Here is a 19,518-nt window from a genome sequence, read left to right as displayed (position 1 = left end):
GATCTGCTTATCAAGATGCTCTGTGGTAAAGAGAACATAGGAGAAACCCACAACTCAAACAGAAGAGTCTTCTCTTTGCTCTGCTTCAGAAAACTGTTCAATCTTTCAGACTCTCCAAATGAAGAGTTTTCCAGCAGTGACACTCACCCACTCATAAGTTACGACCTGATTTGCTCTCTCCTGGAAAGGGTTGAAGCCAACACTCTGGAGGAACTTGCTGTTAGTAGCTTCTCCAACTGGTGATGCCAAAGCATTACTTTCTGTCTTAACTTTAATTCCCTGAGGCTGGCAGCGGGAATTAGTGCTTGCTGTGCTAAGGTCATCCACATCCAAATCCTGCTCGTTTGCCAGATTCTCCTTTTGCAGAGCTTCATACAACACATCTGGATGGTTCCAAATCTGAAGAGATAAAGAAAGGAAGTGGTTAGACCTGCACTGGTCTGCTGCTTGCCAATGATTGTGACCTGAAAGCTCCCACAGTTATTCAAAGGAAAAAACTAATACTTCTTCTGGCTCTCATATCTTTAAACATGTCCAATTCTTTCCTTGAGGACAAACCAGGAGGTCACTGTGCACTCCACACAGCACAAAGGCAGAGGAAGCTGCCTGTTTGCACTAAGCAGGTACAGTCATGCAGTTTAAGGTATCAGCTCAGATTGTTTCAGCTGATGCCAGCAGGTTTCTTGCACAGTTTGAAAGAGACATTTAACATGCCTGCATCCCAGTTCTGAAAGCAAAGATAACAACACCGTTGAACCACTGCAGAGCACTCTGGGGAGAGATGATGTCCCTGGCCAACCACACTTTTACCTCCTCTTCTGACTTACATTCTCCTTTCCCCAACAGATCAGAATTTTTCTTTGCATCTTCTGCCAAAACGTACCTTACAACAGACACAGAAAGCTTTGAGAGGGTTCAGCCCCAGCCAGCCGCTGTTGCCTGCATCCCGGAAGCGGTTCATGAACTCCGTGTAAAGGGCTCGCTGGATCTTGGACAGACGTACCAGAATGACGTGTTCTTCCTTAGACGGGAGCTGAACCTTCAGCACGTTGTGGCCTCGCCTGTGGAGGAAATAAGAAGAGTGAGATAAATATCGGGGAAGGGAATTTCCCATTATGATCTCCCTGTGGCTGCCTGTAGGGAAAGATTTTGACTTCTTGCCCACCCAGCTGCAGGGAGAAGCACCTCTAAATTGTATGTTTCTCTAATGCATGACACTTCTGAGATACTCTCCCTGCAGCCAAATACCAATTGTAAACACAATTACAAAGATCTCAAACATTACAATCTTCTAGCTCAGGTCACAGAGTTAAGAGGCTGATGAAAGTCCTGTTTTCCATGGTTGCTGAAAACCAGAAATAAGACATAAAATCTATTTTCAGCTCTGCCAATGATTAAGACACTCCAGACCAGCCTCCTAGAATCCTCATCTGAGAAAAAAAATGCTGATTTGTTTCCAGAGTGGTGGAGTCACTGTGACTTTCCTTAACACTTTTCACGAAACACTTTCAGATTCTAAGATAAAGATGTCACAGCACACATCCAAACTGGCTATTAAGCCATCAAAATAAACCTGAAGTCACTCTAGGGCAGTTAGAGGTGTAGTTCTCTGTCATCAGATTCTGTGGTACCAAAGCAAACCAAGTTTTCAGTGTGGCCAGCAGGCCAGGGCAGTGAACCTCTCCCTGTACTCAGCATTGCTGAGCCCCTACCTTAAATCCTGGGTTCTATTTTGAACCAGTGTCTTGTTCATTACAAGACAGTGAGCTGCTGGAATGTGTCCAGATTCAAGCAACAGAGCTGTGGAAGGGTCTGGAGTACAAGACTGATGAGTAACAGCTGAGGGGGCTCAGCCTGCACTAAAGGAGGTTTTGGGGGGACCTCTCTCTCTTCACAACTACCTAAAAGTAGGTTATATCCAGGTAGGGAACAGTCTCTTCCCCCAGGTAACAGTGGCAGGATAAGAGAAAATGGCCTCATATTGTGCTGGGGAGGTTTAGATTGGATATCAGAAAAAGCTTCTTCATGGAAAGGGTGGTCAGACATTGGAACAGGCTGTTCAAGGAAGTGGTGGAGTCACCAGTCCTGGAGAGATTTAAAAGACTCGTAGGTGTGGCACCTGGGGAAAAGCTTTAATGATGGCTGTGCTGGGTTAGCAGTTGGACTTGATGATCTTACAGGTCTTTTCCAACCTAAACAATTCCATTATTCTATAAGGCATCAAGATTTAGTTGCACTGCATAAACTCAGCAAACAAGCCAGGTAACTTGTGATGAAGGAGCTTGTTTGCATGGACGACACCCCTGAGAACTGCCCGTGGACTCACCGCTGCACGAAGCCCTCCAGCAGGCTGTGCAGCACGTGGCTGCGGTAGCGCATCAGCCGCACGTCCTGGGGGGTGCTGTCAATGCACTGCCCGTTCAGGATGGGCCGCTCAAACATGTTGCTGAACTCCTGCCGCGAGCCCAGGAAGTCAGGCCGGACAAAGTCCACCATGCACCAGTACTCGATGAGGTTGTTCTGCAGCGGGTACCCCGTCAGCACCACCCGCCGGCGCGAGCGGATGTTCTTCAGTGCCTGGGAAGTGCTGGCATGGCAGTTCTTTATCCGGTGTCCTTCGTCACAAATAACCACGTCTGGGCCGGGGCGAGACAGAGCCTTCTCAATCCCTGAGGACAAGGGACATTAAGTGTTAGTTAGAAATGAGTAAGACAAAGTTCTGGTTTTATAAGGTCACCAGCTACACAACAGAGGGATATTTCTGAAAGACAAAAAGCAATATCCATGGGTGTGGAGAGCAAGGCTGATGCAGGAGATAACATTTAACTAGACAGTGGTTCTGATTTAGCAAAATGTGGTAATGGGCATACATGACTGTTCTTTGATTTCTGTTCAGTGACCTGCATTGCATCAAGTTGGGTGTCTTGTATCAAATCAGAGTGGCAAATCTCACCATGACAGATCCCAGAGTTCAGTGTACTGAATTCCACACTTACTTAGAGCTCTTTCAAGAAATTAAAGACTCAGACAAAGCTCAACAACCTTCTGCCTCCAAAGACACAATCCCACCCAGCAAAGTTCTATCATGTCAGTGATACTAAAAGCAAGTTACAGGTTGTTTCCCTGTGCTGCCACAGCTGACAGCCAGCTGGACAGCAGGGCTACACTGTCCCCTCTTGAGGGCTGACTTCCCACCTTTCAGAAGCTCCTGCTGCCGGTCTTCCTCATCCAAGTCAATAATGACGGGGCCAGTTTGTTTCTTTGTTCTCTTCTTCCTGCCAGTAGCAAAGGACTTCTTCAGTGAGAGGAGACGGTACATCTCATATCCCATCAGCAGCACACCACCTTCTGTCACCCAGTCATTCACCACCTTTGCTCGTGCAGCTGTCGTCCTGCAAAGCAACCGAATAAACTGTAAGCTTTACTCCAATTTCAGGTTGAATCACTGGATTGGAGTCTGCTGAGATAAAATACCCATTCAATGGGTATTTTAAAACACTTTTCTCACATCAAACCAGATGGAGGTTTACAATGAAATTTCTTTAGGAAACAGATACAGAGGGGGAAAAAAAGCCTTTTATGTGCCATGGAGCAGGACTGAGAATGACAAATCCTTACAGGAACTGAGGTGTAGAACTTTGTCATGCACAAAAACATATAAAACTCAAGAGTTTCCTTTTTATAGAGCTGTGGAGTCTGCCTCTGCAAAAACCACTTGCAGAACTAGCTGCCAATGCATATGGTTGTAATCTTCCAGTTGTTTATCCCCTGTTGTCTCCTTCAATGCTCCTGTCCCCCAGGCTTCCTTCCCTTCCAGCCTGCTCAGAACTGGTTCAGATCAAGACATTGTCTTCACTCAGTCCACCACAGTACATCAGATCCTGGCCAACAGTAAATACATGGCTGAAGCAGCATCAGCAGATTCAAATATATCCCACCCAGAAGGTGAAGACATCAACAGGCAGGTGTACAGACACAGCTAATGAACTGAGAACTCCCCAGGACCAATGCACTGCCCTGGATGCGTGCAAGGAAAATGACCCAGGAAGAAGCAGAGGTCCCTGAACCAAGAGCTCAGAAAAGCTTTTACTGTCACCTACTTGTGTTCATCATTCAGGATGTGGACTTTGAAGGTGCGGGGCTGGACCTCTTTGGAATTATAATCAGCAGGAAGGTTTTCAGGTGCTGGGAGCCACATGTTGAACTCTGCTAGCCAGTTTTGAAGCGTATTCACCTGAAAAAGTTACCCATGGAAGAATTAAAAACCCAGTTGAGTCACTTGGGATTTTTAAGAGCAGAAATGAGATTAGGGAATGACACCCAGCATGCCCAGATGGAAGCACAGTTTAGGAAGCACAGCATGCAAATTTAGGAACACAGGGAATGATAGAGGGGAGAGAGCAGCAAGGATGTGATAGAGCTTGATGAGTGATGGGACACTAATCAACCTTGTCTATGCAAAGAAAGAAGCAGTGTAGGGAAGCCCCTCAGCCAGCCCTTCATGTGGCTACTTACAGGTACAATGGCAAGAACAGTCTTTGCCTCCGTGTGCCGAAAAAGTACATCCAAGAAAGAGATGACCTGTATGGTCTTACCCAGGCCCATGCTATGTGCTAAAATACACCCAAACCCACTGCTGGTTTTAAATCTCTCCAAGGACTCGACCAAGTTGTCATAAAGGAATCGGATTCCACCAATCTAGGCAGAAAAGTAGAAAAAGTGTTAGAATGGTGGCAGGCAAAAAAGCCCAACATGGGTAAGTGTTTACAGAGTGCATGAGGACCACGAAAATGTAAAGGGCATGTTTCAAGTTCATATAAGTACTCTAATCTAGGGAAGGTTCAGAAACTCAGTATTTTTAGATGTTCATAGAATTTCTTGAGAATATATCAATAAATAAAATTATTTGTAGCCAGAGGATCTGAATTGGGGTTGATTAGTTTGTTTATAAATATAATTTTATTTTGTAAAAGTTAATCTAAATATACAAAGGTCTGATAGTAACAGCAGCTGAAGTTTTACAGAGCCCTAGCCATCCTCTAGTTCAGTTATATCATTTGACTGTCCACAACAGTCACCACCACAACCAGATTGGTCACAGGGCTCACCAAAGTAGTTCTGCTGACACTCCCAAGCAGGCTTGCCTGATTTCATTGCATTTTCAAGGCTAAGAAATCCTACCTGATGAGGTTTTACTGCACGTGCAAGCTGGGGAGCCAGGAAAATGTCCTCCTCATTTGGTGGATGATTGATGTTGACAATGACTTGCCCCAGAGCATCTGACTGATTTAAGGCATCGTTCACATGAGAGCCACTGCTCTCTTCACTGCCATCCTCCTCCCCCTCATTGCCAGAGTCACTGCTGTCCACAATTTGGAGGGCATCATCCTCTCCTGAGCTCAGCTCAATCACTTCTGCAAAGCAAATAAAACAGGAGAGAATAAGGACAAAGTTAACTTGACATCAGGGTTTATCCTGAAAGAAAATAAAAACTATCAGGAAATAAGGCTACCCCCAGCTTTTGCCATTCCACCCTGGCCTGAACAAGCAGGCATGATACAGGCACACACCATGCCCCCAGACCAGCATATGAAAGCATCTCTGGCTTCCAAATGTTTCAGGGAACATTTACTTGGGCTGATCAAAAGAGAACAAGAGACAATTTCTAGGAGTGTTTTACATTCTCTTCCATATGTTTTCTTAATTCCCAAGCACAAACATGAATTTTATTGACTGATATAATGCCTAAGGATCACCAAGGAATCCATTTGGGACAAGGGACACAAAACCACTTCCAGCTGCAGATCTGAATACTTAGATGCTCCTTTTACACACAGCAAATGGTGCCACATCTCCTGTAAGCATTGTTCAGGAATGCACTGGGCAAAACTAAGTGCATTTATAAAGCAGAAATAAACACAAGTTCACATGAAGGCCTGACAGGCCATTTTATAAATGTAATTTTAGGACTCACAGGCCAGAACTGCCTGTACAATTGGAAACCAATAGGCCTACAAAAGTCTGAAGTGATTCACCACTGGAGCATCTGACCAGATGAAAACAGACTTGTGGCTGAATAAACAGTATATTGTGAAAAGAGCAGGCTGAGGCAATTGGTCACTTACCATCTTTAATGCTATTTTTTCCTTTAGTATCATCTTCACTGCCACTGCTGGTACTGTCGAGGCAGATCACTTCCTCAGCCAGGACCTGAGGGGGGAGCTGGGTCGCCTCTGCTGTTCTGAAAACGATGTCCTCTACAAACATATATTACAAACAATAAGTAATTCATAATAATGGGGAAGGAGACAAAACTGTTCAGAAACCAGACAGTATTTCCTTCCACTTTAGCTCCAATAACTTAGTCTTGGAATTTTCCATAACAGACTCTCACTGTCTACAATCCTGCTATGACTCAGCTTCCTGGGTCACAATCTCCTCCATTCTCAATATGCTGAAACAATAGCCCATTGCTGATGGCACCCTCTGTTTCATGCCCTGACTGGGGCACACTGACCATGCAACATGCTAAAGCCCTTTGTTTCTCTTTTTTTTTTTTTTTTTTTGGTCTCAGTAAAAGCTGTATTTCATCCAGCAGAGAAAGTACCAACTGCAGAAGGGATAATAACTGCTCTTTGTTAGTAGGGACACTGTAATAATTACATCCCACATATCATAAACAACTTTCGCTGATCAAGAGCATTTGTTTGTATGTTTTTAGTGCTGCCATGTGGAGGAGAGGCTAATGGGGCCAAACAGCATCACTGCAGTGACACAGCAAGCAACAACGTTCTTCTGGGGCTGAACCTACTCTGTGTAAGCCAAAGTGTTTTAAACAGCTCTTATTCCTTCTCCCACATGTAAAAGTGTTTTTAACACTTGCACATAAGGGAAAATACCTATTTCTTCAAGAGGCAAGGTCAACTCAAGAATTCCTTACCCTTGCCCAACATCCAGCTGCACTTCTCTGCCCTTTACACCTTTTGAAGCTGTGCTATAAACTAAATCACCAAAATTATCCAGACTGGGAAACAATGCAAGGTGACATGAGTGATGCTTAACCATTTATACTATCTGTAACTCACTGCTTGCCAAAACATGCAAGGAAGGCCAGGGTTACATCACCAACATATGTGCACCCAGTCTATTGTTCCACTATCCCCAGTACCAGACACATGTGTTACCAGACCATTCCCAGGACAAACAGGATCTGGCATTTCCCATACCAGCTGGAAATACAAGAGAGATCTGTCTCAGCATCCCCCTACACACACTTGATGTGCGTCAAAATATCTTCAACAAACATTACCTGGCACCTTTCACCAAGCAGCCATTGTATCCTTAACAGAAAACAAGGGCAGGAGTGGAACTGCCTACACTGAACCTACAAGTGGTTTGCAACTGCTGTTCCAAGAGTTGACACTTGAAAGTCCAAGTACAGCAAAGAATCACAGAATGTTTGGGGTTGGAAGGACCCTTCAAAGGTCATCTAGTCCAACCCCTCTGCACCAAACAGGGATATCTTCAGCTACACCTGGGTGCTCAAAGCCCAATCCACCCTGACCTCGAATGTTTCCAGGAGTGGGGCATTTACCACATCTCTGCATAACCTGTGCCAGTGTTTCAGCACCCTCATTGTAAAGCATTTCTTCCTTGTGTCTAGCCTGAATCTTCCTTTAGGTCAAAACCATTACCTCTTGTCCTGTCATGGACAAGCATGGCACTACCTTCTTCATTCAGCATCTATCCTTAAAACTCTCGCTTTGGCTGGCATCTCCCAGTGCTTACCAGGAAGAAACTCCAGGGGAACAGTTGGTATAGAGGCTGGATAATCCTTCCGCTGCTGCTCAAGCCGTTTCCTTCTCTCCAACTCTTCCTGCTGGGCTGCCTTTGTCACAGCTTCCAGTTGGTCCTCACGCAACAGCTTTCTGAACACAGGAGCAAACGTGATTTGGTTACCCTCCATTTCTTCCAAAAATATGAACAGCTACACAGCTGCTGCAAAGATGACTGACAAGCTCCAGGTATTCTGTCAGCCACACAGAGTAGGAACATCATCCCCCAAAGGATGTGGGCAAATTCTACAGCTATTTCAACACTACAGATGACACTACTATCACTCAAGGAAAAGACAAAAGTTCAACAGAAGCAAAGTAATGAAAGGAGGAAAGAGGTAAGTGGGTAAGCACATACCTAAACTAGGTTACCAGAGACCAGTTCTTCTGCTTGAAAAGGTGTTTTTTATTGATACACAGTTTATAAACACAAAATGCATTAACTCATGCAAAGAAGATATATGGGAAGAAAATGCATCGATTCCCCCACAAAAGTGATCACCTTGATTCTCTTCTGACAGCACTTTGAGGAGCTAGGATTTCTAATGGTTTTAACAGTTGTTTCAAGGCATTCCCTCAAAGCACCTTTCCTTTATAGGTAATTTTATTTACTTCCAGAAGTTGCTTTTCCCCTGCTTCAGTGTCACACGCCCAGTCCTGGAAATGAAGGTGCTTTTGCCAGAGCAGAGGTGCAGTACAAGCAGTGGTAAAATCTATCTTCCTCAAAGTAGCCTTTAAAACCACTCAACCCCACACTTTATGGACATCTCCTTCATCTTAAATAAGTCCCATTTTTCAAGGCCTATTCAATGCTTATTCCTTCAGCTTTAAGAAAATCAATCTGCACAAGCTTAAATAGGAACCAAAGACCACCAGCACAGGGCATGAGAGCCACTTGCTGCCACAGGAGTTCCTGCTCCATTAGTTCTCCTCTGAGCTTATAAAATTCCCTTGAGCAAAATTTCCTAGTGATTTACCACCTCACAACCTGTCCCAGAATATGTGGTGAATTACACAACCAAACAACTACTGCTTTATAAAATCCAGGTGAAACTGACTTCCAACATTTCAGCTGCTAGGCGTAGCATCAGCATTCCTGTCAACAAGTACCCAGGATTGTACAGGAAAGGACTGTATTTTAGGCTGTTTGCAATAGGATTCACCTCAGCAAATATCTGAAACTGGTATTTACTTAATGGTGGTACTGTTTTTCAATTACATCTCTCAAAAGACAGCAGCAATTACACGATTTTTGCAATATAGTCCATAACCAAATATTCACTCTTCTGAAATACCAAACAAGTCTGCACCCACATGCAGCTCTCCAGTCTGAGATCACTCTACTCCCACTGGTGAAATCTTAAGGTTTTGGAAAATAAAAACCATCTGGTTTGCCAGCAGTGGCACAACGTAGCTCAGAAGCAAAGTGCAGAGATTCTGTTTTCACCACCATATGTGACCCCAGCTCTTTCTGTCCTGCTGCTGCTGCTTACCTTATGTTCCTCCGCATGTGAGACGGTTTCTGAGCCCTCTTCTTTTTGGTGTCCTCAGAGGCCAGGCTCTTGTGCTGGTTCTGCAAGGGTTGCTCTGCCCGCTCGCTCTGAGATGAGGTAGTTGAAGTCGAGCGCTGCCATTCTCCATCCTCCGCGTGCTCCGCATGGTCACCGCTGAACACGGCTTCCTGGGGTTGGTCTGCAAGGGGAAGAACATGGCATGGGAACAGCTGGGCCAGGCTGGCAGCTGGCTCTTCCATGAGCAATCAGCAGGGTTTGGGCCGAATGGGAACCGACAAGCCCTACCCTCGCTCATTTGCAAGCATGTCACTCTGAGGGTCAAAACTGGGGTCCCTTCTGACAGTCAAAGGGAGTTAAAAAGTTTTACAGTGAAGGATGTGTCCCTAGTGAAAGCTGAGACCAACACCCCTCAACACAGCCCAAAAGTGTCTTGACAAGAAAACAAGGCAGATTATTTAGGTCCATGTGGAGCACTTGCTATCCCAAGAGTCTGTTTTTCTATGAGGGCCTGATAAACTCGGATTAAAACCAGGACCTTGAATCTCTTTTTCTTTGTTTTACATCATTCAAGTAGGACAGAAATTTCTATCTATGACACCTGTGCAACCATCTCCCAAGTCAACAGAACACAGTATGTAAAAGGTTATCTGGTTCAAACACTGGGTCATGGCTCAGCAGGCAGCTCAGTGGTTTTAGCACCAGGCTTCACTCTCGTGGCTTAATTGGTAATTTCCAACAAGCTTTTTGTCAAACAAAATGTAAGTGGCAACATTCTTCCTACATTATAAATCACATGCATTCCTTTTTCTCTTCATTCTCCTATTTTCAGACTTCCATTTGTGCCTGATTCCACTCCTAAAGCACAATGTGAAATGACACCTTGTTCTATGTGACACTTGGCTCTTCAACAGCCTGCCAGTGACCAAGCTAATGCTTCCAGAGCAAAGAAAGGAAATGTTTCTGTTCAAAAGCTTCCCTTGAAGCAAACTGTTTCTGACAAGCGTTGTAATAGCTTCTTTGAAGCATCTTGTCCCCTTGTGTCAGGCAAAGAGATACCCTGAACTTCATCTTGTAATCAGCTCTCTTGCTTACATTGTGTATCTGAGCTAATGACTGAACTGAAATGACACTTAGACAGAACTTTGAAGGAAAGAAGACATCAGTGCAGAGGAATGTGGCAGATGAAGTAATACAGAACCAACAAGCATCACATTGTGACTCTGAGGGATCTGGAGACAGAGATCATTCCTTCTCAAAATGCTGGGAGCTTAAATGAAGGATGCTTCAGTACAGCACATTGCACCTACAGCTGTCATGTTGATATGCCCATTAAATTAACCTCATCTCCCATATCACATCTTAAAATTGAGATGACAAGCAGTAGATTCACACCTTGTTCAAAAGCACCAACTTTGCAAACTTCCTCTCCAGACATCCCACCAGACCCACCCCAGCATTTGCTGCAAGTCTATGTCAGAACAGATTTAGGACTCCAGAGCTCAGCCCACCATGGACCGTACCGGCACAGCAGCTCAAACATTTCTGTGAATATCTGTCTCTGCAAGCCCTACACATACTGAAAAACCAGGTATCCACAGTTTACAGGATGGAACAGATCTCATGATGAATGCAAGGAGAGTTATGCATATGAAGATAAAGGCAAAGGGGTTCACTGCTACAAGCACAGCAGCTCTCCTACCACACCAAGGTCTTGGAGCCCTGTTGTCCCACCATGCCTGTTTGGACTTACAAGCTCAGATATCAACCATCAGCTCACTTGCAGACAGAGAACTGTGCTGGGAATAAACCCAGCTTCTCAGGCTTCCCAGACAACAACTTTGCTATTTGAGCTATAGACACATTTTAGTCACATTACCTGCAATTCTTCAGCACTGTTTCCTTCCCCCCACCCCTCTTGACTCCTGGTTATATAACTAGATCAAAAGATTGGATGAAATAGGGCAAAGGGAAGCAGGGAGGCTGCACACGTGATCACATGCTCCGGGATGAGTCATTAAACCGGAGACAAACACTGCCATGGTTACACTGCTGCCATCTCACCCTGGGCCCGGAGGACCTTGACAAGGCACCAGAGAGCACAAAGCCATGCTTGTTTGGAAAGGAAGCACTTCCCACACTCCAGCAACTGCCCACGTCACCTCCTCCAGCAGCCAACCTGCCACCTGCACTGTGCCAGGCAAGGGTGTCTTCAGGACAAGGTTGATAATAGCAAAACCTAAAGGCTCAGGAACCCAAATTCTTATGTCTCCTCTATGTTTACAGATGCGTTCTGCAATCCTTATGTAGACTCATTCCATTTCTGTATTTTACCTTTTCTTTCCTCTTCATGATATGTAATAGGAGCTCTGGTAAAACCTACACACAGCTGGATCAGATAGTGCTTTTACAAAATAATTCTCATCTGACCAGGAGCCTGAAGCCCAAAATTTGATGATAAATTTGGTCCCGCACTGAGTACAAGCCCTCATCTGCCACAGCCACGTCTGCTCAGGCTGGTGTTTGTCCTGCCAATACAAGTTCTGAGGTGAGGAACACAATCTGTGCCTCAGCCCACATTCCTGACACATGCATCAAGAGAGCTCTTCCACGCTAGTGACAGCTCCAAACATCTCACTGACTCAGCTGCAGTGGGATTGAGGGGACAGCCGGCTTCCCAAAGGCTGCTCCTATCCTTGCCACCACCATGAATAAAGCTTTACACAAAGTTTAACTAACACAATGATAAAATCACAAGTCTAACCTTGCAACAGCTCCCACCACACCTGTGGCATGAGCTGGCAGTTACAAGCAGGAATTGTTTTGCTGCTGCTTTGTATTAAACTCCTGATTATGTGCACAGCCTAAACCTAACCCAGATGAAAAGCACAGCTCCCTGCTGCAGTCGTGTGGCTGCTCTCCAATTTGGTGAGCTCCAAGCTGTGTAAATGGGACCCACACTGGGACAGAAACACATTAAGAAACAATAACTACACACACTAACACCTATTTTGTATAAGAACAGGTCTGATCTTGGGTTGGAGGGAGTGTGGGAGCAGCCTTGTTGAACAGGTCCCATCAGGTAATCAATGGAATAATCCTGCCCCAATTTTGCCAAACCTACATAGACAACAGAAACGCAATTATGGTTTTGTAACAGGAGCTCGACACGCTACTCTGACATGGTTATACAAGTAGTGTTTTACACAACACAGAAATTCATCAGCCACGTTTGCATGTTGTCAACTGTCTGATCATGCTGGAGCTGCTGTGCACTCTAGGAAGACCTGGGCACCTACTCACATTGCCTGCTTGAGAAGAGCATTGCTACCAGCCTGGGGGTGACAATCCAGCACAGCAAGATGAGCCACATCAATAAAAGCAGGCCCAAGTCTGCCCAGCAGAAGACAGCCAGGTGTGGTTGTTGGCAAGGATGTAAATCCATCCATCCCATGGTCACACACTGTGGGCATCAAGAATCACCCAGTTCACACCACTTTTGCACTGTCCTGACCAGATCTACGAAGAGGATCTCCTAAGAGAAGTGGTAGTAGCATCAATGCAGCTACTCCTTCAGGTGGGTTACAGCTCTCTGTCTGAGAAACCCCCAAACAGATCCCAGTGGTTATGGACACCTGCACACACCCAGGCACTCTGTCCTGCACAGTACCCTGAATACCAAGAGGGGCACAACTATCCTTTCTCAAGCACTTTAGAGGTGTGAAATGTGCCTGCACTTTCAAAACCCAACAGACCTGGTTACAGCATGGCTCTGGTTTGTGCTGCAGGCCAGAGGTTGCCAGTTTTCTTTGCTCAATAAGCAGCAGCGAGCACCACCCCCAGATGTACATACAAATAGGGGGAGGTGTTTGGTTTCTCGACCAACACTTGCATGTCACAGTGCTACAGTTTAGAAATCTCTGTAAGAGAATCGTGACTGCTGTGTGGAACGCTGCTTCAGATGCTCCCTATGTGCTGTGACTGTCAGAGCTGTCCCTAAACACTGCACACAGCTGTGACTCATGATGTGTAACACAGCAAAAGATTTGTTCCGCAGTCAGGCACCTCCTATTGCAGCCAAGCTCACCTCATCACCTTCTCAAACTTCTGTTACAACAGCACAGGATTCAGCCTGGAGAATATTCTCTAGATCATCGATTCAGCAGTGAACTGCTCTTGACACAGCCTGCTCTGCAAAATGGCTCAGGTTGCTGCAAAGTGTCATGATGCAGCAGGTTGTTTTGAGGCGTGACATTCATGTAACTAACACTGTTTTGACACCAAGGTAAGGGAAAAAGTGTTACAGCCGATCTCCATGCTCCAAGGCAGACCTCAGTAAGTCCAAGTGTCTGTGCATCCACAGTTTGGCTCTAGCAACAGTCAGCACTCCTAGGAGTACAGAAATTCCCGTTCAGAAGATCTGAGGGTCTCCTGCTTGAGGTTGCTGCCTAAGAAGATCCAAGAGACCCCTCAGTGGACAAACTACTGTGTAAGTTGGTGACTTTCCTGCCTGCCCAGTTAGTAGCCAGCTAACAGGGTCAGCTAGAGGAATGGTACACCTCCTCCTGGGAGACCAGTTTAATTGCCAGGGTAACTCCAGCAACTCCAGGAAAGACACAGCACTGAAACCCAGACACCTGTTTATTTCTAAAATCATTTCACTATGGAAACTCAGGATACCAAATAGGACAATTTTGCTGAGTCTTTGAGCGTTATTTCCTACCCTAAGGACAGGGTTGTGCATGCATGGTACAGAAGGTAGCTGCATGCAGAGCAGTGAGCAGTTCATTCTTACTTTGGGAGCTTTCTTTTGTCCTGCACAAAGAACAAAGAGCAGTTAAATATTATTGCAGGCCTTCTGGGAACTTCTATGCAGTTTGTGGGCAAAAGCCTGTCAGAGACTAGCTAATACTAGCTAGTGCTACTACAGCCGGTACTGAGCTGTCAAAGCAGGAATGGGAGGAGCACTGAGGGATGGCACAAGAAACTCTAATTGCACAGCTCCAGCTGCAACTCAGTCCCTGACACACTGAACTACAACTGGAGTGCCAAAGGCTGGAGGAGCAACTCCGCAGAGCTAGCCCAGCTACAAAGGCTCTGACAGCCTGGAAGATGCTCTCTGGGGTTATGTGATGTTTCCCCAGTGTGCTGGGAGCTGGAGTGGTGGGTAGGTGATGCCAGAGTGAAACTACCTGGCTCCCGAAGAACAGCGGCTCTCTAACTGCAGCACAGCAATCAACTCGGAGGCTGGCAACAGCAACAGCCAGAGTCCCCTGGCTCATGCTGTACTCAGCTGTGCAATAGAAATGAAATATTTTCAAAATATTCTTTGTATGCAACTGGCGCAGCTGTTGTGTGGATGCCATGCAAGAAGGAAGAAGTGGTGTCTGCACAGAGCACCTCTCACAGAGGTGGCATTGTGTGAAAACACTTGAGCACCACAAGGCTGGGCTGGAGGCAGTAAATTCCTTGTGAAACCCCTCAAGTACAGCGTGAAAGTAAGGGAAAAGCTCAGACTCCCTCCAGGCTTTACCTGTTGCAACACCCAGGAGAGGCACAAAGACGGCAGACATTAACAACTGGCTGCTTCCACCCAAAGTACTGGGGAAGCTACCTCAGAGGGGGTCGGAGCCGGACGGAGCAGGACGCAGCCCCTGCGAGCGCTCGGGGCTGTCCGCGGCAGCCGCTGGCAGCGCAGCTAATTAGCAACGAGACTTTGTTCTCCTCGGAAAATAATCGGGCTCAGTCTTCGACGGCAGGACGCCCCTCCCAGCCAGCAGCGCTTAACAAAGCCCTAATTATGTAAGTATTATATAACCCGGCACACCTGCCCCCCCGCGCCGGCCGCGCCCGGCCGCGCTGCCCCCGGCACGGCGGACCCCGCGCCCGGCCGGCCCCGGCCCGCTCCGGTCACCGGCTGCCAGCGCGACAGCCCGTGCGCACACAGGAGCGCGGCTGCGGGAGCTCCGAAGGCAAGCACCGCGCCCCGGCCGAGCGGGCAGCCACCGGGAGCCGCGGCCCCAGCCCCGGCTGGCCCCAGCGGAGCGCAGCCCACTGACCACAGCAGCGACCGACTGCCGGCACTGCGCCCGCCCCGGCTCTGCCGCCGGCTGCGTGCCTGGGGTCCTGCTGAGTCACAGCCACGGTGCTGCCAGGCACAAAGGCTCTTTCGGGCTGAGCCTGCTCCCAGGGGAAGCTCCCCTCACCTGTCAAAAAGCACGTACATCTTCATTCCCGTTGTTGATTTATCTAGGAGTTAACCACCCCAGGTCTGTCGTTCATACCTGTCACTGTAACCACACACAGAGTCTGTCATGTTGGTATAACAAAGAGTGCTGCTTGAAGTCTGAGTAACATGTTTTCCATTTCTCTAAGTATCAGTAAAGCGATCACTCGCTGTAGGTTCAAGACACCTACATCTGCAGATTGCTGGTGAGGGATGGAAGGCTGCCTCTGTCCCCAGCGCAGGACCAGAGGATGGAGGGAAGAGATGAGCTCTAAAGAAAAGCCACCAGCACTGACTCTCTGGGCCAGAGCATGAGGAGGGAGCCAGACCATGAGCACGCACAAATCAAACCCATCTCTAGTCTCCTCTGGCAAGAAGTAAGCCCAAAAAATTGGAAAACTTTGAAAGATAAATTACAAGGCAGCACTGCCCTTCTTTTTTTCCTTCAGACATCTTTCAGCATATCAGTTGCTGATGAGGTTATGCTGCAGAACAAAACTCCTTTCCTGGCCTGAAGGAATCCTTCAGGAACAAAAGGCAGCAGAATTGAAGGGTAGGAACAAGGAATATACCACCCAGAAACCAAAGGGAAAGGAAGTGGCCAAGAAGTGCCGAGAGGCAAACTGGAATATCAAACAGCCAACTTTGGTGACAGGCGATATATCTTCTAACCCTGGGATTATGCAAGCAGAACCAGGCCCCAAATACCCAAGAGATCTTGTTCTGGCTGGGCCTCAATGCTGCGGACGCTGAGACCCGGGTTACATAAACACCAAAGAGCACTTATATAACTGTTGTATGGCACAGGCTCGCAGCCACTGGCACCCCATTGCCACTGGAGTGTGGCAGGTACCTGCTCTGGCACCCAGCCCCTCCAGCACCTCCCTCCCATTCCTGCACAAGCCCCTGAATGCAGCCCAGGTGAGGTGCCCGTCAGGTCATCCTCCCTTTCGCAGGCACCACAGGCTCATGGTTCCTCTGGAGCACTGGGCAATCCCATATCCATTTCCAGCTCAAAAGAGGGTTGTGGAATTTCAAATCAAACATTTTCATGGTGCTTTGAGACGGCAACACCTGGAGAAATACAGAACGCTGCTACCTGCCATCCCTCTTCTAGATATGTAATGAAAACTACTTTTCCCGATGAAAGTCCTCAAACCTCAACTGCTCCCTCCTGCCGTGCCCCCTCTTTTGCACAGACACTGTGGGCACTAGCAAAGGCAGGGAAACAAAGACAGGAAAGGCACCCACTGAGGTAGAAAGGGAGGCAGGGATCGGTCACATTTGTCCTTTAGCCAGGGGTGTGCGAGAGCAATGAGTTACATAAAGCTACTGCTCTGGAGTCAGGAAGTGTTTCAGGCTGAGTGCTGGGAAGTTTTCAACAAGCTGTGCGCAGGAGGGAACTGAAACCTCCCCTTTCTGGTTATCCCAGTTAACTAGTAACCCAGAATAGAGTTTTGTCAGCCAGATTACGAAAATTACCGTGGGGATCTAAACCACAAGTAACCGGATTTAACCTTATTTATTTTCACAATACTTCAAAGCTTTTTTAAAAAAAGAGAAATATGATCTAGTTTATTGAGGTGGCTAAATATTGATTTAAGTAACAAATTTTCTCTTTCCAGCTTCAGAAAATAGATGCATACGGGGGCTTGACACATTCCAAACACAGTGAATCCAGCTGGCTGCTACCATGACTCTTCTAGGGATAAATTTCAGGGACTAAGAAAAGAGGACGAGTAGGGGAGCAAGCATTCTGCATTATGCAATGATTACATAAGCATTAATTTACACTAGGTAGCTGGGAGTTGTAGCTTTATACCAGCATACCCTCAGAGCAATGAGAAATAATAAAAGAAGGGATTATTGTGCCACACACTTCCAAGGCCACCAAAATGGCAAACAAACAACATGTACCAGCTGAACTTTAATCTCTGCCTCAAACTCAACCATAGCTTTGCTCAGAAGCTGCTAACAAGGACAGGGAGAAGGCAGGTGACACGGTGACACTCCTAATTTAAAAGAGCAGCATGGGAAATAATCCCAGCACAAGGCATCCTCCAGCGTCTGAGTCCTCCTTTGCTGTTGTGCATGATGGCAGTGGTATAAGAGAGGAGTGATTTCAAAATTATAACAGTGTCACTTGCACCCTAGTCAGTGTCAAAGGAGTTCAGGGGCATGATGAGCTCCTCACAGTATCCTGTGAGACACCCTCCTGTCCATCTTGCAGAGGAAGAAACTAAATCAAAGCAATCGGGTGGGCATCAGTGCTGAGTAACTCAGGTTACTGGCTTCCTGTCCTATGCTCCAACCAACAATTCTCTTTTTTTCTCCATAAATGTAATTTCCTACTTGAAAAAAACAAAACACAGTTGTGGATTTTTTTAGAACTGTAACAAAGCACAGAACTTCAGCTACATTCCCTTTTTCTGCCTCAGTCTCCAAAAAAATTTCAGAGGAATTTTTAAGGACTCTGTTTAATGAGGGAGGCATCACTTGGGAGAAAAATTCAAATTGTTGAGTTTGAGCCTGTGTGCTACCGCATTCCACTGGCACTTCTCCCATCAACTGCAGCCAGAAAAGTGACCGAGAGCACTGGAGAAAGTTAATAAGACCAGGATGAAAGACCATTGCTGAAAGAACAATCTGTTTCTAGTTTTCCTTTCCAAAATATTGGTGCTGCTAAAGGAGGTTGGCAAAAGGCTGCAAAGTTGTTTGTGGCAATCAGACTCACACAAATTGAAGTCACAATGCCACAAGGACTCCCCCCACCCAAAATATACAACACCCATAAAACTAAGCACATTACAGCCTGGAAAAGAAACAGGCACCTGTTCCTTCAAAAGGTTGCTAAAATGACAATTACTTCTATGGTCAAAAAAGAAATATATGTGTATATCATGAGGAAACAAAGATTTTTACATAAAAGACATTTTTCTTGCAGGGTAAGAGGGAGATAGGTAGTGTACTGCAACAAACCTTGATTTACTAGCTGATGGGTCCTACCACAAAATAATTAAAATCTGCTCCAACTTTCTAGCAACATTTTTAAAATAAAAAAGTATCACAGCACCACATATACAGGTGCTTGCTACTTTGAAGACCCCAAAGAAATGTTAGGCACCTGGAGTGAGGAAAAGCTGGATAAATCAGAGAGGAAAAGAAACATTGCTCAGTGGTTGAAGCACAAAACCAGAGAAGAACATGATGTGTAAGTTCTGCACAGACTCACTCAGTGACCTTGTGCAGTTTATCATCTCTCTTGGGACAGGCAGGTTGTGCAGAAGTGTGATGGAGACTCTCCCGGATCCACCAGCCAGAACAGAACTTCAATATTTCAGCTAAAAAGGCTTCCTCAAAGAGAGATAATTTTCTATTGCTAGAGACTTTGGTAGAGGCTGTGACAAACCTCGCCCCAGACTTTACAACTTGGCAAGTACAAAGAGGAGTTAATTTGCACTTTTGCTCTCTTACTTTTGTACAAATACCTTTCCAACCAAAATTTCAGAAAGGCCTCTAACCTTGTATTCTTTCTCCATCTATGACCTACAGTCTCATTTCCAAAAGCATCTTTCCCTCCCTGTCTTCTCTTTTTATACCTATTATCTAGACTAAGTTACATAAGCCACTTGTATCATCACCCAGATTCCTCATTTATCCAAACTCATTTTCTATTGTAATTCCTTTTTTCTCAGTTCACACTCTCCCAGAATTAGCTTCTTTGTCCTGCCACCACAACCAGAGAAATAACACGGAATTATTTTTTTTTCTAGAACCCCCCTTCCCACTAATGGGTAACAAATATTGCATGGCTTATTTCTATAAAAACTCCTCATGACAACCACACTGCACTTCTGTAATAAACCAGGAATCCAGAGCTGGAACTCCTGGGGACCATTTTTGATCAGTCTGTTGGGTTCATAGCATGACTTTGGAGGTATATGCC

At 46.1% G+C, this 19,518-nt stretch overlaps 1 protein-coding gene across 3 annotated transcripts in view; it reads right to left on the bottom strand.

Moving 5' to 3' along the window:
* The window catches only part of RAD54L2 (RAD54 like 2), a 68,899-nt gene that overhangs the window by 12,419 nt on the left and 36,962 nt on the right, over positions 1-19,518 (bottom strand). For all 3 annotated transcript variants that reach the window (XM_038148847.1, XM_038148845.1, XM_038148846.1), the window contains 10 exons: positions 9,329-9,527; positions 7,789-7,928; positions 6,126-6,257; positions 5,182-5,414; positions 4,516-4,698; positions 4,101-4,234; positions 3,196-3,392; positions 2,327-2,669; positions 884-1,061; positions 148-399 (listed from right to left, as the gene is read on the bottom strand). In XM_038148847.1, the coding sequence (XP_038004775.1) occupies positions 148-399; positions 884-1,061; positions 2,327-2,669; positions 3,196-3,392; positions 4,101-4,234; positions 4,516-4,698; positions 5,182-5,414; positions 6,126-6,257; positions 7,789-7,928; positions 9,329-9,527 (1,991 nt within the window). The remainder of the gene's footprint in view (positions 1-147; positions 400-883; positions 1,062-2,326; positions 2,670-3,195; positions 3,393-4,100; positions 4,235-4,515; positions 4,699-5,181; positions 5,415-6,125; positions 6,258-7,788; positions 7,929-9,328; positions 9,528-19,518) is intronic.

This window comes from Motacilla alba, chromosome 12, assembly GCF_015832195.1.
Source record: "Motacilla alba alba isolate MOTALB_02 chromosome 12, Motacilla_alba_V1.0_pri, whole genome shotgun sequence".
In the NCBI taxonomy this organism is placed as follows: domain Eukaryota; kingdom Metazoa; phylum Chordata; class Aves; order Passeriformes; family Motacillidae; genus Motacilla; species Motacilla alba.
The sequence above is the reverse complement of the archived record's forward strand: the minus strand, read 5'-3'. Positions and strand labels throughout refer to the sequence as shown.